Source organism: Heterodontus francisci, chromosome 27 (assembly GCF_036365525.1).
Source record: "Heterodontus francisci isolate sHetFra1 chromosome 27, sHetFra1.hap1, whole genome shotgun sequence".
In the NCBI taxonomy this organism is placed as follows: domain Eukaryota; kingdom Metazoa; phylum Chordata; class Chondrichthyes; order Heterodontiformes; family Heterodontidae; genus Heterodontus; species Heterodontus francisci.
In genome coordinates, this window is record NC_090397.1 from 28,395,837 (window position 1) to 28,420,576 (window position 24,740).

General features: G+C 44.4%; 1 protein-coding gene across 3 annotated transcripts in view; it reads right to left on the reverse strand.

The window, feature by feature from the left end:
* Positions 1-10,884, reverse strand: part of LOC137384717 (mucin-2-like) — a 212,090-nt gene extending 201,206 nt beyond the window's left edge. For all 3 annotated transcript variants that reach the window (XM_068059034.1, XM_068059033.1, XM_068059032.1), the window contains exons 1-3: positions 10,760-10,884; positions 5,082-5,150; positions 3,105-3,333 (exon numbers count right to left, since the gene is read on the reverse strand). In XM_068059034.1, the coding sequence (XP_067915135.1) occupies positions 3,105-3,333; positions 5,082-5,150; positions 10,760-10,808 (347 nt within the window). In that variant the 5' untranslated portion in view covers positions 10,809-10,884. The remainder of the gene's footprint in view (positions 1-3,104; positions 3,334-5,081; positions 5,151-10,759) is intronic.
* Positions 10,885-24,740: the final 13,856 nt, after the last annotated feature.

A 24,740-nucleotide genomic window follows, 5' to 3' on the forward strand; every position in this document is an offset into this window, starting at 1 on the left:
CCACAGCTGACTCTGCCTCCCCCAAATCCTCCAGCTCTTGTGTGGTTCACTTCATCCTGTGCCACCCTCTCTAATAACACACAAGGACCCACCAAGGTGTGAGTATCTGCACTGTGGAGGGTGCACAGGAAAGGTGTAACAGTGCAGGCTCCAAGGTGTCGTCCTCCTCTGACTCCTTGGGCACTTGTTGTCTTCGTGTGGTCTCCTGCCCCTCTGCAGCTGGCCCGGTGGGATACTTAATAGAGGATGGAGATGAGAGATTGGGACAGTGAAATGGCAGCTTAGACACTGACAGGTCGTTGCACATGAAGCAATGCCACACAACCCCTGAACCTGGAGATGTTGAGATATTTTCACCCTGTCTATGGTGGACCCCGTTTCTTCATCCCCTGCATCCCTGTGGTTTGACACTCTGGCCAGGTCAAAGGCCAGCTCAAAGTATGTCAGCAGCGCAATTTATGGTAACCCAACTTCCAGGCCTGCCCTCTCATTCTCCCATTTGGCTGACAAGTTGAACAAAGATGCATTTAGGACAATGTCTCTCTCCCTCATCATTTGCAGCTTTTCAGTTGCATACGCTGCTGCAGTCTGCACTCCAGCCTCCTATCCAGCAACACCAGGGTTCTGACTTTTGCTTATGGTGCATCAAGGCTGCCGGGCACACGTCTCTCTCATGGTCAGGAGAACTCTATGTGCCCTCAGGGTGCCCCTCTCTTTTGCACTCTGGTGAATACTGACCAGAGGCATGCCATATGGGTCTATCTTTGAATCACCTTTGCAGACCTGAGAAGGTCATTGAAAGCCTTCTGACGTTGCACCCATTTCTTCCTCACCACTCCTCTGCTGCTAACCTCGTGAGTCACCTCCAGCCATGCCCTCTTGGTGAGTTTTTCAGATTTCTGTTGACACCAACAGGGAACAGGATGTTTCTTCTCTCGGTCAGTGCCACCAGCAGCACCTCCATTGAGGCGTCCGAAAAACAGGGGTGGTGAAGGGGTGGGGGTGGTGGTGGTGGTGGGTGTGCTGCCCTAGCACGGGGGGCCTCCTTTCTCACTGCCCTTTGCTTTGCATCTTCCTCCATCCCTTGGATGAATGGCAATCTCAGCAATGGCTGCCACCCGCCCTTTTAATTAGGCCCTCCACTGCCTATATCCCACCTCCTTCCCGTGCCTGCCGCCACTAATTTTGCGGTGAACACACTCTGGCCAATTAGCTGCTTTACATTGCAAACCGGCAACACACATGTGTTGCTGGTGCAGTGTGGAGTGGGGGTCTGGAAGTAACCAAAACATTGGGGTCCCAACTCCAGAATGGAAATTCCACCCATGGAGAGAGTTGATGAGGGTCATGCAGTTAATATACATATGGACTTTCAAAATGCATTTGAAAATACCATATAATAAACTTGTCAGCAAAATTAAAGCCCATGGGATTTAAAGGTACAGTGGCAGCATGGATTTAAAATTGGCAAAAAGACAGCTAGCAGAGAGTAGTGGTGAACAGTTGTTATTCAGTCTGGAAGGACGTATACTGTCGTGTTCTCCAGGGATTGGTATTAGGATGACTGCTCATTTTGATATACATTAATGACCTGGACCTAGGTATTTATACAAGGCATAATTCAAAATTTATACATGATCTGAAACTCAGAAATGTAGTAAAAAATGAAGAGGATAGTAACAAACCTCAGGAGGACATAGTAAGACTGGTAAAATGAGCACACACGTGGCAGATGAAATTTAACACAGAAAAGAGGCAATATGAATTAAATGGCACAATTTTAAAAGGCAGGGGGCTAGAACATTGAGACCTCGGGTCCTTGTACACAAATCTTTGAAGGTAGCAGGACAAGTTGAGAAGGCTGTTGAAAAGCATATGGGATCCTTGGCTTTATTAACAGAGAACAAAAGCAAGGAAGTTATGCTAAACCTTAGTAAAACAACCAGCTTCAAGATGAAGAGGAAGGCCAGCCCCGGAAAAGAAGTGAGTTTTTCGGGTCTCGCCAGGGGTGATCAGTCGGGCCCCAGCGAGGCAAGGTGGGTTGACTGGGGGGATGGGGGGGGGGGGGGGGGGCGGTGTTGGGCATTGGGGGTAGTTGGGGCATCGGGGGCAGCCCTGCGTCAGGGACAGGATGCCCGATCAGGAGGGCCCTCCTCAGGCCGTCAGAAGGCCGCGTACTTCTATCAGGCGGCTTTTCTCAGGCCTGGGCCACCCGCCTGCCAGCGGTAAAATCCCTGTGGTGGCAGGTGGAGGCCATGAAGTGGCCATTAATTGGCTACTTAAGGGCCTTGATTGGCCTGGGGTGGCTGGGCTGTTTCGCACCGCCGCTGCCCTGTGTAAAATGGTAGCGGAGGCAGGAGCATGTCGGGGGAGGGAGGGGCCCCACGAGCCTCCCACTCCATTTTACACCCCCCTCCCCACTCCCACCAGCCAGTTCTTTGGGGGGGCTGTAAATTTCTGGCCTGTGACTCTAAAGTCTTGGAGAGGGTGCAGAAGAGGGTTACTAGCATAGTACCAGGGATAAAGGTTTTCATTTATGTGGAAAGATGGAAGAAGCTGGGGTTTTTGTCCTTAGAACAAGGAAGTTTAAGAGGCGATTTAAGAGGATATTATGAATGGTTTTGATAGTGTGACTAAGCAGAAACAGTTTCCATCGCAGCATTGTCAGTAACCAGTGAGCACAGATTTAAGGTGATTATCAAAAGAACGAAGGCACCATGAGGAAACATTTTCCTACACAGTGAGTTATTATGATCTGGAATACATTGCTTGACGTGGTAGGTGAAAACAGATTCAATTGTAACATTCAAGAGAGAATTGGATAAATACTGGAAGGGAATTATTTACAAGTCTTTGGGGAAAGAGCAGTGGAAAGGAATTATTTGGATAGATCTACCACAAAGAGCAAGCACAGGCATGATGGGCTGAATGGCTTCCTACTGTGCTGTGTTATTCCTTGATTCTATCATTTCCTAAAAAAGTAAATTTGATACTAGATGCTAATGTTAATTGGATTGAAATGTTTAGTGACGTGTTGGTAGCCAGAACCAAAAACACAGCTAACAAAAGTCTGTAATTAAAAAGCAGACACAGACAAAACTTACATCACATCTTGAACTGAAATTGTCTCATTCACCACCAGAATTTTGACGCCTTCTATCTGCATGTATATGTGTTCCAGATTACCATTTGACCCTCGGCGGATTTGGATGTTAAAATCCTCGGCACCACTTTTGCAATGACGACTCAGAACGTAGTTGCAGGTTGATGTAAAATGGTAAAACTGGTCATCAAATGTCCTGAATGCTCCATTTCCCCATGTGCTGCAAATTCCTGAAAAACAGTTGAAATACCATCAGATGGTGATGGAAGGAAGTAGGCTGTACTCTGCATACAGTAACCTAACCACATTGCATACAAATCCAGGTATTGTTCTTGTCTGTTACTTCCTGGTTGAGTAATCCAAGTCCTGAGAAAGCACAGTACCTCACTGCACCGAAGGAATGAGTTGGCAGACTAGAAGTGCTCTTAAACGACTTTGTTAACAGTTACACCAGACAGTATAAGACACCTCCATCAAATCATCCCATAATCTCTTCAGTTCAACAGCCCAAATTTATTAAACAGTGGGGTAGACTATAAAAGACATTGGGACATTGGGAAGAATAGACAGGGAGAAATTTGTCTCGGGCAGTGGCACAAAACAAGCAGTATCAAATCGCCTTCTTGTTATACTCAGTGCCTAAAGTTTAATTCCATTGACTGCAATGGAACTGAATATCAGGGGCTGTGTGTAACAGGCAGCCATTTGGATACCAGCTATTTTGCACCACCACCCGAAACGAATTTCTCTCCCGGACAGTTTACCAAAATGGGCAAACTGGTAACAGTTGCAAATATATGTAGATAAGAGTGAGGTGATACACTTTGGGAGTATACACAAACTGATGTGGATGAATGGAGAAATCCAGGATTTAAATAAGAATCAATGATCTAATTGAGGTATTTAAACAATTAAGGGATTCAATAGGATAGTATTACAGAGAAAACATTTCCTCTGGCGAAAGAATCCAGAACAAGGTGGCACACGCTTAAAAAATGGAGCTAGGCCATTCATGCATGAAATCAGGAAGCACTTTTTCACACAAAGATTATTCAAAATCTGGAATTCTCTCCCCAGAAAGGCAGTGGATGCTGAGTTAATTGAAATTTTCAAACTGAGATCAACCAATTTTTATTAGGTAAGTGTAGCAAGTGATATGGATCAAAGGCAGGTGAATTGAGTTGAGGTACGGATCAGCCACGATCTAATTGACTGACTGAACTGGCTTGAGGGCTGAACGTCGTACTCGTTTTCCAATGTTCCTATATTCAAACTCACTAAAAGTGCGAGTACAGGTAGTTAAAGCCATGAAAAAGGCCAATAGACCAACCACCTCCTTCTGTCTTGTAACTTTCATGTTCCTAAATATGGCCCGTAAGGAAAATTAAATGTCTCACTGTGCACTAGGAGTATTTTTCTGAGGTTGTGGGAATTTGACTGCAGCTGACTATGCCACATTAAACCTGGAAGTATTCGATATTTGACATGGATGCCCAGAATGGAAAACATTTTTTATTTCTCAACACAGGCATCTCTCTAATAGACATTTTTTTTTAAATTACAATTCTCAATGTTTGATTTTTTTTTGATTTAGAGATACAGCACTGAAACAGGCCTTTCGGCCCACCGAGTCTGTGCCGACCATCAACCACCCATTTATACTAATCCTACACTAATCCCATATTCCTACCACATCCTCACCTGTCCCTATATTCCCCTACCACCTACCTATACTAGGGGCAATTTATAATGGCCAATTTACCTATCAACCTGCAAGTCTTTTGGCTGTGGGAGGAAACCGGAGCACCCGAAGGAAACCCACACAGACACAGGGAGAACTTGCAAACTCCACACAGGCAGTACCCAGAATTGAACCCGGGTCGCTGGAGCTGTGAGGCTGCGGTGCTAACCACTGTGCCACTGTGCCGCCCGACATGTATGTTCATACATCTCTATAAGAAAATAAATGTATACTTACCACTGCTGCTACCTAATGTGGTTTCCTCCAAAGATCTGGGGACATGTTTCTCAGATATGCTTTCCAAACCTGGTTAGAAGAAGATATTAAATTTAAATCAGGCTTAGATATACAAATAACATGCAGACTTTCCATTGGGTTTCGCCATTTGCCACTGTAGCTTCATCAGAAGAGCCATAGAAACCCCAGAGGAACAACATAAACATTTAGCCACCCTACTATTTTCAAGTAACTGTTAAGTGTTAGAAAAAAGGAAAAGTAATGGTATATTACACACCCAAAGATCACCTAATCTTGTAGAAATGTCTCGAATGAAAGAAGAAACTGGGCCCGGAATTTCCTCCAGCCCACTTACACAAAAATTACATTTAAATTCATACCAGTTGCACACCGATCCTGCCAATGGGACATTATGTCCAAATTTCCTGCAGAGCTCATCCCCACCCACACCTTTGATTCTTGTACTGATAACAGACCAAGTAAAGCTATGCAGATCTTGCAGTATGAGATCATTGCCTAAATACCCGTGTCGTAGGAATAGCAGTTTCCTTGGCACTTCTGCTATAAATTTCCTCATCTTCTCTAAAAACATTGGGTGCCTGTGATGCTCTAAGAGCTTTGTATCAAAGTATTCTTCGCTTCCTGATATCTGCAATAACAGCAACTTGTAGTTACATAATGTCTTTAATGTAATAAAATGTCCCAAAGCTCTTCACAGGAACGTTGTCAAACAGAATTTGACACTGAGCCACATTCCTACTACACGGGTATTCAGGCAAAGATCTCATATTTAGTTACAACCGCAAGCTCTGCACAGCTTTACTTGGTCTGTTATCAGCACAAGAATCAAAGGTGTGGGTGGGGATGGAGATAATGGGAGCAAGTGCTTCAGGTTGTTCGGCTTCAAGGGGATCGGCAGTAAAGTGAAATAAGCTGTCAATCAGACACAATAAGATGTTGGTCCTGACAGTCGTGTGTTTTACCAAACCATAGAATTTCACTCTCAAGGCATTAGGAAAGACAATCATTTTGACAGGTAAGCTTTACTGTAAATGACGAAGATTACATTCCACCACACACCAGTGTAAAAAAGATTAGAATTACAGCCTGAATTTGTTCGGTCAAAATTCCATTCCAGCGAAGCTTTAGCAGCTTTTCTAGAATGACATTGCTGGATTTTTTTCAGTGTGTCTAGTGAGCTGTTGAATTGGACATGTAACTTTATCAAAAGAAGCAAACACTGGATTGTGATAAAAAACGTTATCTTCCAATAGCAGCACCAACACATGGGCATGCTCCCCACCCACTCTTTTTCTTATATTCAACTAATAAACTGATTGATACAATCTAAAATAGCTTTGCTCTTCTATTAATTACATGTGAAATTAGAATTGGGCAGTTTGCTAACAAGTGGTGAGCTATCTTCAGTCTGAGGTACCAATGAGAAAGCTTGATCATAATGCTTCTGGACACTTTCTTCTGTAAAAATTATCTGTTTTCTATGACTGCTTTCATCATAAAGAGTTAACAGACAAGCTTTAATTTTTCAAACCATTTCGATACTGTACCTGGATGATAACATAAGGGATTGAGGAGAGAGATTGGAAAAAATTTCAGCGTACTTGGATTCTGGAATGTTTAACCACAGGGAGCAGTTGAGGGAGAGACCATTCAATACTTTTAAAGAAAAACTAGATAAATATTTGAAAAAGAGGAAGTTACAAGGGTAAAGGCGGGCTCGGGTCTGTAAATGAAACCCGACCCGAGCCCGACCCGGCCCCAGTCCTTTCATTTTTTCCCATTCTCGACCCGACCGCCGGAATGTTCAGTTAACCTAGCTTCCATTTTTCACATTTTAAGCCTGTGCAGATAAGCAACAAAACTGTAACTGGACTTGAAAGGTTGTTTAAAAAGTACATTCAGATTGGAGCCACGTACCAGAGGTGATGAGCCGAAGATTGTTACCATAGAAGTTAGTGATTGGTCACTAGTTAAACAGAAACCCATGGAGTTGTGTCTAGACAGGTTGTCCCACACTGTACCAGTATCTGTATTGCTTAAAATAAACACAGCATTGCCTGAAGGCTCAGAAAATATCATTATATATTACCTAGACTCCTGCTTTACAGGTTGCTGTAAGTTGCTGCAAGTTTATCCAGTGAGCAACTGAGATGTAGAGACCATAAAGGTTCTGAGTGATTAATTATTACAAAATATACATTCCTATATTAAAGTGGTTGTGCTCTAGCTTCAATGGAATTGCTCACTGCAGACTAGTGCGGAGTGTTTCCCACCTTGACGTCCTGGCTGTCACTGGATCATGAGTCCAGGCCTCTGGATTACTAGTCCAGTAATCTTTGAAATGTCTCTCCTTGATGTAATATTTTAATCCGTTAGGTCAGATTTTACAAACAAAAATATTAACTGATTTAAGACTGCTTTGTATTTAGCGGTGTCATGTGAATTAAGAAACTAAAATAAATTCAAAATTATATATCAACTATTAAGTACTAATGTGCAACTTTGTATATAAAAAATGCCTCTTAATTTTGTTAATTATCCATAAACACTGCGGTCACATTAAACTAAAAACAGCGATTTATCAGGTCTGACAATTAATTAAATATATTCCAAATTCAGAGCATAATTCATTGTCTTTCCCCTTTCTTCTTCTTTGGCCTCCTTATCTCGAGAGACAATGGGTAAGCACCTGGAGGTGGTCAGTGGTGTGTGGAGCAGCGCCTGGAGTGGCTATAAAGGCCAATTCTAGAGTGACAGGCTCTTCCACAGGTGCTGCAGAAAAATTTGTTTGTCGGGGCTGTTACACAGTTGGCTCTCCCCTTGCGCTTTTGTCTTTTTTCCTGCCAACTGCTAAGTCTCTTCGATTCGCCACACTTTCCCCTTTAAATCTCTTAATTTACCTTACAAGCCTCCTTTGCTTTACATTCTTTATTCAATACAATATGTTTTGAGGCAGGCATGAGAAGTCTTACCAGTCCCTAATGGGATGCAGTCAATTCATTTGAAAACGGTGCAATTAAAGAAAAAGGCCAAGTTCCTATTAATGCAGATTGAAGCTGTTGAACTGCTTTTGTCACCAAGAATACAAAGCGCGAAGGAAAACCAAGAGATAAACCAAAACACAAAAAGGTTAAATTTGTGTCAATGCAAAATAGAATTCATTAAAAACATCTTATTACATTACAGTGCAGCAACTGATTACATTGTAAATATTTCATTAAGATTAATACGGCAAAGACCTTCAACACCCCTAGAATCAGGAAAGGGCAAGAAAGAGTTAGCCAGATAATTATGAGCCTGGGGCTGAGTTCTGCTACAAAATACGCAAGAACCGTTTATTGATTAGTACACAGTAAGCTGAAATACCAAGCAGAGTAGGAAGCACACTTCAAAAGATCTGCGGTTTCCAGTGTTTCACTAACACAATTGTAACGCAAGGCTGTTAGAGTGTTGGAGTGTGTCCAACCCGGCCCGACCCGACTCCGAATGCCAGACCCGGAAGAGCGACCCAACCCGACCTGAACCCGACACATGTCGTCGTGTCCCGTCGGGTTCGGGTCGGGTAGCCATGCTCTATACAAGAGTATTGGGAGAACACCAGACCGTAGGATTAGCTGCGGATTCCTCTAGCAATGAGTCAGTGGAGACATAATGGGCTGAAATTTATGTGCACGTCACAAATCGCAGCAGCGCCCTCTGATCTCGGCGATCTTCAGGCGCAGATACGCCGTTGCTGGGACCCTGCAATATTTTGCACGGGGGCTCATTTAAATGGAGGGGGCGGAACGGCCACACCCAATGACATAGAGGGGGCAGCCACTCCAACCCCGGCCATGGCGTCCGGTGTCATTTTTAAAGGGCTTCTGGCCCTTCAGTCTCATTAAAATTTTTAAAGGTCCCGTTTCAAAGAAAACTGCAGAATACTTTTAATTTTATTACGATTCCCCCTCCCACCCATTCCCCCCCACCCCACTGAGTCTTCATTTAATAATTTGACTTATCCCCCCAAAAAACGGCTTTTGATATTCTGAACTTTCCCTCCTGACTTCAGCACCTTTGACCCTCAACCCCTTCCCACCATCCCCACAACCAAGGCAATAGTTCTCCCCACTCTCCCCACCCTGAGAATTACACTTCTCACCCCTCCCCACCAGTGTCTCGCCTCGGTTCCCCAAATGGGGTTCTGAAGGCACGGGACTTCCAGCCACCAGCCGGAATATCGCCGTGGGACAGCCGCCCGATCCAGGTAAGATATTTAACATTTATTTGTATTCATTATAATATGCAAATGAAGGCTCCCCGCCATGTGGCGTGGGACCGCACCAAGGCCTCGCGCCACCAGTAAAATGCGACAGAGCCTTCCCAGCGTCGTGGCGGGCGTCTCCCGGAAGAATTTTCCAAGCCTTCCCGCCATGACCCCCGATGCCCGAGGACCTGTAAAATTCAGCCCTGTATATTGAATGGCCTCCATCTGTGCTTTAAATGTCTGTGGCCAATGGTTATGCTCTACCAAGGTATGAGTTTAATTCCGCTGATTTTAACTTCTCACTCAAATTTATTTTAGGAGAAAAGTATGTTATACTGAAGGAATGCTTATCCTGGAGAGATATTAAATACAATTTATGTGTTCTTAAAATATCATTGATTTTGCATAATTCACCTTGGTGGAGGAAACATATGTAAGTGCTGCAACCAATGATTCCTCTCATTCTATCAAACAGTAAGAAGAATGTCATTTTTTTTCTACTGATTGTATTGCTTTTGCTTTCATTACCCTTTATGTGCACAATGAAGGCCACTGGGTTAAAGAATTGTTCACCTTAAACATCACAGAATTCCCAAAGTCCATTGTGCAGGAGTCCAATACAAGGACTCACTTTGATGAAAACCAAAAATTCTAAAGCCCTGACTTTAATACCAGCACTTTAAGTAAATTAGGTTGCTCCTGCCTCCAGGAATGCTGAGACCCAACTGCCAACATGGACCCAGAAAATCCATAAACTTTCCAGAGGATTTGGGATGTGGGGAAAAATTCAGTGGGAGAAACTGGGATAGGACACAATGATGCTGTCCATTGGAACTTAAGCCTATATTGCCTATGAGGACTGGGACAGTTAGTTTTTGTGTCCACCCCTTGCAGTCTGAAACCACAAATGGAGGTGAGGCTGGTGGAATGAGGAGCACCCCCTGAAATTTCCATTTTCCCTGCTTCCATTGCCCCCAACTTTTTCATTCAAACCAATTGTGAAATTAATTAAAGAATAAAGTTTAGTTTAGTTTAGAGATACAGCACTGAAACAGGCCCTTCGGCCCACCGAGTCTGTGCCGACCATCAACCACCCATTTATACTAATCCTACACTAATCCCATATTCCTACCACATCCCCACCTGTCCCTATATTTCCCTACCAGCTATCTATACTGGGGGCAATTTATAATGGCCAATTTACCTACCAACCTGCAAGTCTTTTGGCTGTGGGAGGAAACCGGAGCACCCGGAGAAAACCCACGCAGACACAGGGAGAACTTGCAAAGTCTTTATGATAATACTATAATATTTCATATCACACAATAACTGTTTACATAAATCTAAAAACACATATAAGCTATACCACTGTAAAATTATAAATACTTTATAGTGTGTGAACTTGACTTACCTTTGCACATGGACAGAGCCCAGAGGACAACTAATACAAGTGTTCCCATTGTATTAGTTTGTGACTTGTTAAGACACTAGGGTCAACCCAGTGAATTATTCTCACTAATGGAGAATCTATTTCTTACATCCATTTATATAGCTCTGCTCCTCATTCTCATTTGAATAGAATAAGGAAGTTAAATGCCGTTGCTTGCTGAGCATTTTCACTTTGATGGTAAATTTAACCCTTTGCATTCTGAAACAACATTTCAACCTCTTAATTATGCACTTTTGTCTAACGAAAAGTAAGAGTAATAAAATGTTTTATGAAGTTTTGCTTAAAATTATGGCATCTGCTAGTTACACAATTCCAATTTGCTTACCACACATTGGCACAAAGCCATTTCCTATCAGCAGTCCTGTTCACAGTGTTACATGCAGTTACTCACAAAGGCGTTTCTGAATTAACCACCACCACCACCCACCCCCCTCACCCAACCTGCAGCCAAGGCCCAAATTTTATTGAACATCATACTGACATTAATGACCAAATTTTCAAGGCCCAATGGGAGCGGGACCAGAGTCAGGAAAGCCCGGTACTTCCCACTGCCAGCCAACGTGCCAGTTTGCCAGCAGGTTCCAACCCAGAGCCATTTTTTAAGAAGCCGAGTTGGGGGCAAAATGGCAACCTGCCCACACCTGGCAGGTAGCCAATTAGGCCAGTTAAGGGGCCTATCAAGCTCAGGCCTCCCCCAACACCTGCATTGGCCGTTGGGCCACAGCTGCAGCCACTGGCCATTCAATGGAGGGATTGCCCCTCCACGATCACAGCCAGACAGCTGTGGTCTTTTTCAATTTAAATTTTATTACCTGGTCTCCATCTTGAGGTGCCTTCCCTCTATGTTGGAATCAGCAGCTCCCATCTCAGCCGGTGGTGCTGCCGATGTATCACTGCTAGAGGGTTTCCTATTGGCCCTCCAATCTATGAAGCTTGCTCACCATCCTTAATTGAACAGCGAGCGCACCTTTTGGCCATTAATTGGCCGACCTAGTGTTCCCCTCCTATTTTTCATCTACATGCTGCCCCTCAGTAACATCATGTGAAAACGCAGCATCAGTTTCCACATATATACTGACGATACCCAGCTCTACCTCGCCCCCACTTCTCTCAACTCCTTCACTATCTCTAAATTATCAGAATCATTGTCCAACATTCAGTACTAGATGAGCAGAAATGTCATCCAACTAAATACTGGGAAGACTGAAGCCATTGTCTTGGCTCAGCGCCACATACACTATTCCCTAGTTACCAACTCCATCCCTTTCCCTAGCAAGTGTCTGAGACTGAACCAGATTGTTTGCAACCTTGGTGTCATATTCGAACCTGAGATGAGCTTCCAACCACATATCCACACCATCACTACGATCGACTATTTCCCCCTCCCTAACATAGAAACATAGAAACATAGAAAATAGGAACAGGAGTAGGCCATTCGGCCCTTCAAGCCTGCTCTGCCATTCATTATGATCATGGCTGATCGTCCAACTCAGTAACCTGTTCCCACTTTCCCCCCATATCCTTTGATCCCTTTCGCCCCAAGAGCTATATCTAACTCCTTCTTGAAAACATGTTTTGGCCTCAACTGCTTTCTATGGCAGCGAATTCCACAGGCTCAGCTCTCCCTGGGTGAAGTAATTTCTCCTCATCTCAGTCCTGAAAGGTTTACCCTGTATCTTTAGACTATGACCCCTGGTTCTGGACTCCCCCACCATCGGGAACATTCTTCCTGCATTTACCCTGTCAAGTCCTGTTAGAATTTTATAGGTTTCTATGAGATCCCCCCCCCCCCCCCCCCACCTCACTCTTCTGAACTCCAGCGAATATAATCCGAACCAACTCAGTCTCTCCTCATACGTCACCCAACTGCTCCCCTATCTCAGCTCATCAGCTGCTAAAACCTTCATCCATGCCTTTGTTACCTTTAGACTTGGCTATTCCAATGCATTCCTGGCTGGCTTCTCACGGTCTACCCTCGATAAACTTGAGGTCATCCAAATCTCTGCTGCCCAAATCCTAACTCGCACCAAATCCTATTCACCTATCACTCATGTGCTCACTGACCTACATTGATTCCTGGTTAAGCAATGCCTCAACCAAAAGAAGACAGCTCCATCAGATGCAGCACTCCCTGAGTACTGAACAGCAGTGTCAACCTTGATAAACAGCAGTCTGGGCTGGCTGAAAGGCAAAAGCAAGGGCACTGGTGGGAACACAAATGTTGTCATCCTGAGAGAGGACAGCACATTTCTGCTTCATGAAGTCACTGCCACTCCCATGGGACAACACATCAACAATCCTGGTAATCTGCTGGATCACAGATTACTGGACTGCTGGGAGAGCCTGCAGAACCCTTTGAGCACTAAGTATCACAACCATGATGGCAGCGGTCTGAGCCTGCATGGCAGCATGTATAGATCTCATGCATCCCGTCAGAGCTTCTGCTGCAGTACTGAGACATTGGGTGGCTTCCACCTGTGCTGCTGCGGAAGCTGAGACATGGTGGGTGGGTCTACTACTGCTGTCATGGAGATGGCCACCACTTCTATGGTGGAAAGGATCAGCTTCAAGCTTTCAATGTTCCAAGCACCTCAGTTAGCAGTCTCATAAGCATTCTCCTGTATGCCACCCCATCAAAGCCTTCATCTGAGTCTCCTGTAGCCGAACTCATCGGCGACCCCACCCTCTGGTCAGCTAGCACATAAAATATTCTTTCACCCAGGCCTGGTTGCAGCCCACTCGCATTCAGTGACACACCATGTGTAGAGCCTGACGCTTTAGCTTCTAAGGTATGTGTAGTGCCAGTATCTGAGCTGTTGGGTGCAAATACCAGAACAAGTGAGGGGGCCTCTTCATCAGTGTTTCCTCCTGGGGCTGTTGTGGCCAGACAGGTGGCAGTTCTTGGATATCCAAAGGCATAATCAGACAGGGAAGGTTGGGACGGGGTGTGGGGGGGGGAGCACAGGGCAGGAAGTGTGGCAGTAGTGTATAAAGCAAAAGGTCACACCATCTGCAGCTTGCACTGCATGCCAGATAGGAAGTTGAGGGTGAGGTGAGGGTTAAGAAGAGGCATGAGGCAGGAACATACAGACATCCTCAATGTTCTCAGCGTCACTGGATGCAATGGGGTCTGTCGCAGCCAGCCCCATGATGCCACCCACTCCGTTGGGTTCAGTGGATGAAGGTGTGCCTGGCTCCCAGTTGTTCTCTGCTGCTCACTGCGATTATAGGGCACCTTGTACTGCATGACAGAGGGCAGAATGTCAGTGCTTGTGTTGCACTGTGTTTGAGTTGTGCTTGCCAGAGCTGAATCCGTGAACCATGGAGACATCTCTCTGCCCTTGCAGCACTAATAGTCGGACCCAGCCTCCTTTGATTTAGTCTGCTTCCCTTTAAGAGGGACAGACTGCCATTAAGAGCTGGAGGCTAACTGCAATACACGCTAGCCTCACAAATTTTTATGCCCCCTTTTGTGCGTGCAGCCAGCCAGCAGCGCAGGTCGCACTGGGCTGTACAAAGAAATCATGGAAATGACAAGGCAGCATGAAGTTTGCGTGCTGCCTGTTTCAATGGGAACAGATGCGAGCAGATTGCCAATCGCAACCCCATCACCCGAAAATGAGTGCAAACCAATTTTTAGCCCAATATTTTTAAGATCCTGTCTTTAGCCATGTAACATAGTATAAATAATGACATCAATAATGGTACTATCCAACTTGCCATTGATAATTCATTTTTCAAGATGGATAGGCTCAGGGAGTCTCCCATCTGTGGATCCATGGATCTTGGAGTGCAAATACACATCCCAGCTAAAATTCAAGATTTGGTCAGGTACTCAATTGCATTTGCAAGTTCTTCATTATGGCAACATATAGCATGAAGGCAGAAGCCTGAAAGAATGTCCTGAAGCTCACTCACAAGGAATACATGGGGCTTTACACAACATTGCAGAACATCCTAATGCTCAGGAACATAGCAACAGGAGTAGTCCATACAGCCCCTCAAGCCTGTTCCGCCATTTAATTAGACCATGGCTGATCTGTAGGTCAACTCTATTTCACAGAATCACAGAATCGTTACAGTGCAGAAGGAGGCCATTCGGCCCTTTGTGTCTGCACCGGCTCTCTGAAAGAGCAAATCCCTCAGTTCCATTCCCCGGCCTTCTCCCCATAACCCTGCACATTATTCCTTTTCATAGAACTGCCTAATTCCCTTTAGAATGCTTCAATTGAACCTACATCCACCACGTTCTCAGGCAGCACATTCCAGACCTTAACCACTCGCTGTGTGAAATTAATCTAGATCCTTTGATACCCTTACCCAATAAAAATCTGTTAATCTCAGTCTTGAAAATTTCTGAGGGGAAACACATGAACGTTGCTTTGAAATCTTCATACAGTGAACAATTTTCTGGAATTAGCCTTGTGATGTTAATCCTTGTTATAATCTTGAAATCATTCATCAGGCCACCTGACAACGTTTCTTTTCCAAAAATAACAAGTCCAACTTATTCCACAACTGAAACTTTTCATGCATGGGCTCATCTTCATTGCCTCTGTGCCCTCCTGACAATGACATTCTGTTTATGACCAGATAACCAGAACCACATTCTGTAATCCAAGTGGACTCAGACCATACAATAATATAGGAGGTTCCTTGGGATCATGGCTGATTACGCAGAGAATACTGGAAAATTAGGCAGGTTGGAGCATATGCCTGTAATGGAAAGGAACCAGAGCCTGCTTTTCTTTTCAAATAAATTAATAGACGAATAATAGGGTAGATTTACAGGAATGCACTCCAACCCACCCAATTTTCCAATATTTGCTGCACCAAAACAATCCCAGTGTACTTAGTTGCAGACCCAGGAAAATCTCTCCAAATTGAACCTTTTCATTTGTAGTCCTTCCTTCTGGCAACACAACCCAGCACATTATTCATCACTTTTACTGCAGCTGAGCATTTTGTTGGTGGTTTCATTGATTGTTCCTCATTATTGCACAATGTGTGCAAGGCTCCCACTATTGCTGTTCACTGGGCCCTGAGTAGGGAGGAATAGAAGGAAGTCAACAAATTTAGATTTTTTTGTTGCTCAAAAATTGAATGATTTGGGGGTAGATTGATTACACCACACACTCCACACTTCACTGCATCTTGCCAACTCACTTCATCCTTCAAACTGAACCACAAAGAACATTGTGGTTGCCAGCTGTCAGTGCTACATATTTATAATGAGTTAGCCAAAAGATTTTTTTTCCAGTGATCAGAGATTTATATTTATAAACATTATAATTTAGTGGCTTTTGGGAAATTAGTTAAGGCAAGACTCCCAAGATGCTCAAATCACTTCATGGAGTGACCAGTACCACAGTATCTGAGAGAATATTCAAGGTAGATTCTAAACTTGGAACAACCAATCTCAGAAGAATATGTATATCACTTTTAATGGAAGCAAAACAAAAAGTAACCATGTCAAAAAATAACATCACGAAGTCCCAAAACGTTTTACAGTCAAAGAGGTGTAGGCATTGTTGTAATGTAGGAAATGAGGCAATCAATTTGCACACAGCAAGACTCCACTAACAGCAAGGAGATAATGACCAGATAATCTGTTTTAGTGGTGTTCATCAAGGGATAAGTTTTGGCCAGGACACCAGGGGATCTTTTACCTCCATCTGAGAGGGCAGACAGGTTTAACCGGGGCCTTTGGTTTTAATATCTCATCCAAAAGACAACACCTCCGACAGTGCAGTGCTCCCTCAGCACAGCACTGAAACGTCAGCCTAGATTTTGTGTTCAAATCTCTGGGTTGGTAACTGTGGAGCTATTTCTTCTAAGTACTTGTTCTACTCACCTGCTTATTTTCAAATTTTGTTTGTGTTCGTGCCTAAAGGGAAATTTGACCATGAAAGTTAATCAGTTAGGGTAGGGACATATTTTCTACACTGAGGACTTTTCAAATAACACTGAGCCATGTTATAGGTATGTATCTGACTGGTTCTTCTAGCTCAATATAATTATTGCCACTTAGGTTCTGCAAAGCAAACAGCTGGTTGACATTTTTCATGAGTTCATGAGATGTTAACATAGCCCATAAAAGGTGTGGTGGAACTATCCCTTGTGTTGATAAAGCATCCTACAATCTTGGCTGAAACACAAAATATTTTTGGGCACAGCTACTTGTGTGGGAATTTTTCTTTACCTTGTTCACATCTCAAATATATTGCATGTCATAGCTGTCCTATGTACGCTTTCATAGGAACAAAGGAGCAGGAGTAGGCCATTCAGCCCATCAATCCTACTCCGCTATTCAATATGATCATGGCTGATCATCCACTTCAATGCCTTTTTCCTACACTATCCTCATATCCCCTTATGTCATTGGTATTTAGATATCTGTCAATCTCTGCTTTAAGCATACTCACTGAGCTTCCACAGCCCTCTGCGGTAGAGAATTCCAAAGATTCACAACCTTCTGAGTAAAGAAATTTCTCCTCATCTTGATCCTAAGTGGGTTCTCTCTTATTTTTAAATTGTATCCCTGGTTCTAGACTCCCCAACCAGGGAAACATCTTACCTGCATCTACCCTGGCTATCCCTTTAAGTATTTTGTAGGTTTCAATGAGATTACCTCTCATTCATCGAAATTCTAAAGAATACAGACCCAGTTTCCCCAATCTCTCTTCATAGGACAGTCCCGCCATCTCGGTAACAAGTCTGGTGAACCTTGGTTGCACTCCCTCTATGGTAATGATATTCTTCCTCAGGTAAGGTGACCAAAACTGCATACAGTACTGCAGTGCAGTCTAACCAAGGTTCCATACAATTGAAGCAAGACTTCGCTACTCCTGTACTCAAATCCTCTTAAGATAAAGGCTAATATACCATTAGCCTTCCTAATTGCTTGCTGCACCTGTATGTTAGCTTTCAGTGACTTATTAACGAGGACACCCAGGTCCCTTTGTACTTCTACACTTTCTAATATCTTACCATTTAAGAAATACTCTGCACATCTATTCCTCCTACCAAAGTGGATAACCTCATATTTTCCACATTTTCTGCCATGTTCTTGCCCACTCACTAAGTCCGTCCAAATCCCCTTGAAGCCGCTTTGCATCTTCCTTTCAACACACATCCCCACTTAGTTTTGTGTCATCCGCAAACTTTGAAATATTACATTTGGTCCCCACATCCAAATCACTGATATATATTGTGAACAGCTGGGGCCCAAATACTGATCCTTGCAGTACCACACTAGTCACAGCCTGACAATGCAAGAATGACCTGTTTATTCCTACCCCCTGTTTTCTGCCTGTTAACCAATCCTTAATCCATTCCAGTATATTACCTCCTATTCCATGTGCTTTAATTTTGCTAACCAACCTCCTGTGAGGGACTTTATCAAAAGCCTTCTGAAAACCCACTGACTCCTCTTTATCAATGCTGTAGTAACATCCTCAAAAAACTCCAACAGGTTCGTCAAACATGATTTCCCATTCATAAATCCATGTTGACTATGCCCAATCAGATCATTATTACCCAAGTGTCCATTTATCACATCCTTTAGAATAGATTCTACTATTTTCCCGACGACTGATGTAAGGTTAACAGGTCTGTAATACCCTGTTTTCTCTCTCCCTCCCTTCTTAAATAGTGGGGTGACATTTACTACCTTCCAATCTGCAGGAACCATTCCAGAATCTATAGAATTTTGGAAGATGATCACCAACGCATCCATTATCTCCATAGCTACCTCCTTCAACACTCTGAGATGTAGAATATCAAGTCCCGGGGACTTATCAACCTGCAGCCCCATCAATTTCTCCAATACAACCTTCTTACTAATTTCTTTCAATTCCTCATTCTCTCATCCCTTGGATCTCTAATACTGAGAGATTTCTTGTATCTTCCTCAGTGAAGACAAACACAAAGTAATTAGCTTCTCTGCCATTTCTCTATCCTCCATTCCCTATTCTAAATTCTCCTGACTCTGCCTGTCATGGACCCATTAGTCTTAGCCAAACGTTTCCTTTTTATGTACCGAAAGAAGCTTTTACAGACTGTTTTTATGGCTTTTGCCAGCGTACATTCATATTCTATTCTTCCTTTCTTTATCAGTTTCTTCGCCCTCCTTTGGTGTATTCTAAAATCTTCCCAATCCTCAGGTTTACAATGATTTCTGGCAACCTTATAGGCCTTTGCATTTAATCTTATACAATCCTTAACTTCCTTGTTATCCACGGTTCACTGCTTTTACTTTTGGGGTTTTTGTGCCTTGAAGGAATGTATAGTTGCTGTAAACTATGTAATATTTCTTTAAAGTCTATCCATTGCCTATGTACTGTCATACCTTTTAATGTATTTTCCCAACCCACCTTAGCCAATTTTCCCTTCGTACCTTCAGAATTTCCTTTGTTCAAATTTAACACCCTGGCTTCAGAATGAACTACCTCACTTACAAACATAATGTAAAATTCTATCATATTATCGTTCCCCCATCCTAAAGGTTTTTTTACAAGAAGGTTATTAATTAGCCCTTTCTCATTATTAATGAGTAATTAGTATTTTTTAATTAAGGGAGTAACTAATTAACCTAAGGGTAAGTCATGACAGGAGAGCTCCACCCCGTGATATGCTCCTCCTGCGCTATGTGGGAAATCAGGCATGCTTCCAGTGTCCCTGACGATCATGTGTGCAGGAAGTGTATCCATCTGCAGCTACTGGCTATTTGCATTACGGAGCTGGAGCTGCGGGTGGATTCACTATGGAGCATCCGCGATGCTGAGGACGTCGTGGATAGCACGTTTAGTGAGGTGGTCACACCGCAGGTAACGGCTGCACAGGCAGAAAAGAGATGGGTGACTACCAGACGGAGTAGTAGGCATATGCCGGTAGTGCAGGAGTCCCCTGTGGCCATCCCCCTCTCAGACAGATATACCGCTTTGGATACTGTTGGGGGGGATGACCTCCCAGGGGAAAGCAGTAACAGCCAGGTTCGTGGCACCACGGAGGGCTCTGCTGCAAAGCAGGGAAGGAAAAGGGTTGGAAGAGCTATAGTGATAGGGGATTCTATCGTAAGGGGTGCAGATAGGCATTTCTGTGCCCACAAACGAGACTCCAGGATGGTATGTTGCCTCCCTGGTGCTAGGGTCAAGGATGTCTCAGAGTGGCTGCAAGACATTCTGAAAGGGGAGGGTGAGCAACCAGAGGTCGTGGTCCATATTGGTACTAACAACATAGGCAGGAAAAGAGACGAGGTCCTGCAAAGTGAATATAGGGAATTAGGCAGAAGGTTAAAAAGCAGGACCTCTAGGTTTGTAATCTCAGGATTACTTCCTGTGCCACGTGCTAGTGAGGGTAGGACTAGGAGGATAAGGCAAATGAATGCGTGGCTGAAGAGCTGGTGTAGGCAGGAGGGCTTCAGCTACTTGGATCATTGGGATCTCTTCTGGTGCAGAGGTGACCTGTACAAGAAGGACAGGTTGCATCTAAACTGAAAGGGGACCAATATCCTTGTGGGGAGGTTTGCTAGTAATACTCGGGAGGGTTTAAACTAGTCTTGCAGGGGAGTGGGACCCAAAGTAGTAGTCTCTCCAATGAGATAGTTGAGGTAAATGTAGAGGTTAAAGCAAGCAAGTCCAGTGGACAGGCCGGGCAGGGGCAGGACAGGGAGCATGGAAGGTCAAATAGGCTAAACTGCATTTACTTTAATGCAAGAAGCCTTACAGGTAAGGCAGATGAACTCAGAGCATGGATTGGTACATGGGATTGTGATATTATAGCTATTACGGAAACGTGGTTGAGGAATGGGCAGGACTGGCAGCTCAATGTTCCAGGGTACCGATCCTTCCGGCGTGACAGAGGTGGAGGTAAGAGAGGAGGGGGAGTTGCACTATTGATTAGGGAGGACATCACTGCAGTACTTACAGAGGATATCCCGGGGGGAACGTCCAGCGAGGTCACATGGGTAGAACTTAGAAATAAGAAAGGGGTGATCACTTTGATGGGATTATACTATAGACCCCCCAACAGACAGAGGGAAGTGGAGGAGCATATATGTAGGGAAATCCCAGATAGGTGTAGGAATTATAGTGTTGTAATAGTGGGTGATTTTAACTTCCCTAATATTGACTGGGACTGCCGTAGTGCAAAGGGATCAGATGGGGAAGAATTTGTTAACTGTGTCCAGGATAGTATTTTGAAGCAGTATGTGGATGGCCCTACTGGAGAAGGGGCTACACTCGACCTCCTCTTAGGAAATGAGGATGGGCAGGTGGTTGATGTGTCAGTGGGGGAGCACTTTGGGACCAGTGACCATTACTCTGTTAGCTTCAAGATAGTTATGGAAAAGGATAGGACTGGTCCTCAGGTTGAAGTCCTAAATTGGGGGAAGGCTAATTTCGATGGCATCAGACAAGAACTCTCAAAAGTTGAATGGGAGAGGCTGCATACAGGTAAAGGGACGTCTGGCAAGTGGGAGGCTTTTAAAAGTGAGATAGGAAGAGTTCAGAGCTGGAATGTTCCTATTAGATGGAAGGGCAAGGCTGGCAAGTTTAGGGAACCTTGGTTGATGAGGGAGATTGAGGGTCTGGTCAGGACAAAGAAGGAGGCATATGTCAGGTATAGGCAGCTGGGATCAAGCGAATCCCTCGAGGAGTATAGGGGATGTAGGACTACACTTAAGAAGGAAATTAGGAGGGAGAAAAGGGGCCATGAGATTTCCCTGGCAGGTAAGATAATGGAGAATCCTAAAAGATTCCATGTATATTAAGAGTAAAAGGGTAGCTAGGGAGAGAGTAGGTCCCCTTAAGGATCAGTGTGGCAATCTATGTGTGGAGCCACGGGAAATGGGCGAGGTCTTAAATGAATATTTCTTGTCAGTATTTACCGTGGAGAAGGTCATGGAAGCTAGTGAGTTCAAGGGACGGAACAGCGATATCCTGGAGCATATCAACATTACAAAGGAGGAGGTGTTGGAGGTTTTGAAGCGCATTAAGGTGGATAAATCCCCAGGGCCTGAACAGGTGTATCCTAGGATGCTATGGGAAGCAAGGGAGGAGATTGCTGGGGCCCTGGCAGAGATCTTTGCATCATCGTTAGCCACGGGTGAGGTACCAGAAGACTGGAGGATAGCGAATGTTATGCTTTTGTTTAAGAAGGGCAGCAGGGATAAGCCAGGGAACTACAGGCCAGTGAGCCTTACATCAGTGGTGGGAAAGTTATTGGAAGAGATTCTGAGAGACAGGATTTATATGCATCTGGAAAGGCATGGTCTGATTCGAGATAGTCAGCATGGCTTTGTGCGTGGGAAATCATGTCTCACGAATTTGATTGAGTTTTTCGAGGAGGTGACCAAGAGGATTGACAAGGGGTGGGCGATGGGCGTTGTCTACATGGACTTTTGCAAGGCCTTTGACAAGGTCCCGCATGGTAGGCTGGTCCAGAAGGTTTGAACACATGGGATCCAGGGTGAGCTAGCAAATTGGATTCAAAATTGGCTTGGTGATAGGAGGCAGAGGGTGGTAGTAGAGGGTTGTTTTTCAGATCGGAGGCTGGTGACCAGTGGTGTGCCGCAGGGATCGGTGCTGGGCCCTCTGTTGTTTGTCATATATATTAATGACTTGGATGTGAATGTAAGGGGCATTGCAGATGACACCAAAATTGATGGTATAGTGGACAGTGAAGAAGGTTGTCTAAGGTTACAACAGGATATAGATCAACTGGGAAAGTGGGCAAGGGATTGGCAAATGGAATTTAACGCAGACAAGTGTGAAGTGATGCATTTTGGGAAGTTAAACCAGGGCAGGACATATACAGTGAATGGCAGGGCCCTGGGGAGTGTTGTTGAGCAGAGAGACCTTGGGGTGCAAGTACATAGTTCCCTGAAAGTGGCAACACAGGTAGACAGGGTGGTGAAGAAGGCGTATGGTATGCTTGCCTTCATCGGCCGAGGCGTTGAGTACAAGAGTTGGGGCGTCATGTTACAGTTGTACATAACATTGGTTAGGCCGCATTTGGAGTACTGTGTACAGTTCTGGTCGCTGCACAGCAGGAAAGATGGGATGAAGCGAGAGAGGGTGCAGAAAAGATTCAAAAGGATGTTGCCTGGTTTGGAGGGCTTGAGTTATAAAGAGAGATTGGATAGGTTGGGTCTGTTTTCCCTGGAGCGAAGGAGGCTGAGAGGGGACATGATAGAGGTATATAAAATTATGAGAGGCATAGATAGGGTAGGTAGCCAGAGACTGTTTCCCATGGTAGGGGTGACTAAAACTAGAGGGCATATATTTAAGGTGAGAGGGAGGAGGTTTAAAGGGGATCAAAGAGGTAAATTTTTCACACAAAGAATAGTGGGTGTCTGGAATGAGCTGCCTGAAGAGGTGGTGGAGGCGGGAACAGTAGCAACATTTAAGAGGCATCTGGACAGGTACTTGAATGAGCAAGGCATAGAGGGATATGGAATTAATGCAGGCAGGTGGGATTAGTATAGATAGGCATTATGGTCGACATGGATGCGGTGGGCCGAAGGGCCTGTTTCTATGCTGTACGACTCTATGACTCTATTATATAATACCAGATCTAAAATGGCCTGTTGTCTAGTTGGTTCCTCAACATATTACTCTAGAAAACCATCCCTCAGAAACTCCAAACTTCTTCAGAATTTTAAGATGTATAAATTTAACTTGAACATAACCTTTGACTCCCTTGTCAATCAAAAATCTATCTAACTCAGCCTTGAATATATTCAATGACCCGGCCGCCACTGCTCTCTGGGGAAATGTATTTCACAGACTAACAACCCTCTGAGAGAAAAGATTTCTCCTCATCTCAGTCTTAAATGGGAGACCCCTTATTTTTAAACTGTATCCCCTGGTTCTAGACTCAGCCAAAAGTGGAAACATCCTCTCAGCATCCACCCTGTCAAGTCCCCTCAGGATCCGATATGTTTCAATAAGATCACCTCTCATTTTTCTAAACTTCAATGGGTATAGCCCCAACCTGCTCAACTTTTCTTCGTAAGACAACCCCTTCAACCCAGGAATCAATCGAGTGAACATTCTCTGAATTGCTTCTGATGCAATTATATCCTTTCTTAAGTAAGGAGACCAAAACTGTACACGGTACTCCAGATCCGGTGCAACTAAGGTCCTGTATAGCTGCAGCAACACTACCCCTACTTTTATTTTGTATTCTCTTTGCCATAAATGCCAACATTCCATTTGCCTTCCTAATCACATGCTGTACCTGCATACTATGTTTTTGTGATTCATGTACCTTCTTCTTCTTTGGCCTCCTTATCTCGAGAGACAATGGGTAAGCGCCTGGAGGTGGTCAGTGGTGTGTGGAGCAGCTCCTGGAGTGGCTATAAAGGCCAATTCTGGAGTGACAGGCTCTTCCACAGGTGCTGCAGAAAAATTTGTTTGTCGGGGCTGTTACACAGTTGGCTCTCCCCTTGCGCCTCTGTCTTTTTTCCTGCCAACTGCTAAGTCTCTTTGACTCGCCACACTTTAGCCCCGCCTTTATGGCTGCCCGCCAGCTCTGGCGAACGCTGGCAACTGACTCCCACGACTTGTGATCAATGTCGCAGGACTTCATGTCGCGTTTGCAGACGTCTTTAAAGCGGAGACATGGATGGCCGGTGGGTCTGATACCAGTGGCGAGCTCGCTGTACAATGTGTCTTTGGGGATCCTGCCATCTTCCATGCAATTTTCTTTGTTCTTTAGAGGTATAGACAGGGTGGATAGCAAGAAGCTTTTTCCCAGAGTGGGGGATTCAATTACTAGGGGTCACGAGTTCAAAGTGAGAGGGGAAAAGTTTAGGGGGGATATGCGTGGAAAGTTCTTTACGCAGAGGGTGGTGGGTGCCTGGAATGCGTTGCCAGAGGAAGTGGTAGACGCGGGCATGATAGCGTCTTTTAAGATGTATCTAGACAGATACATGAAT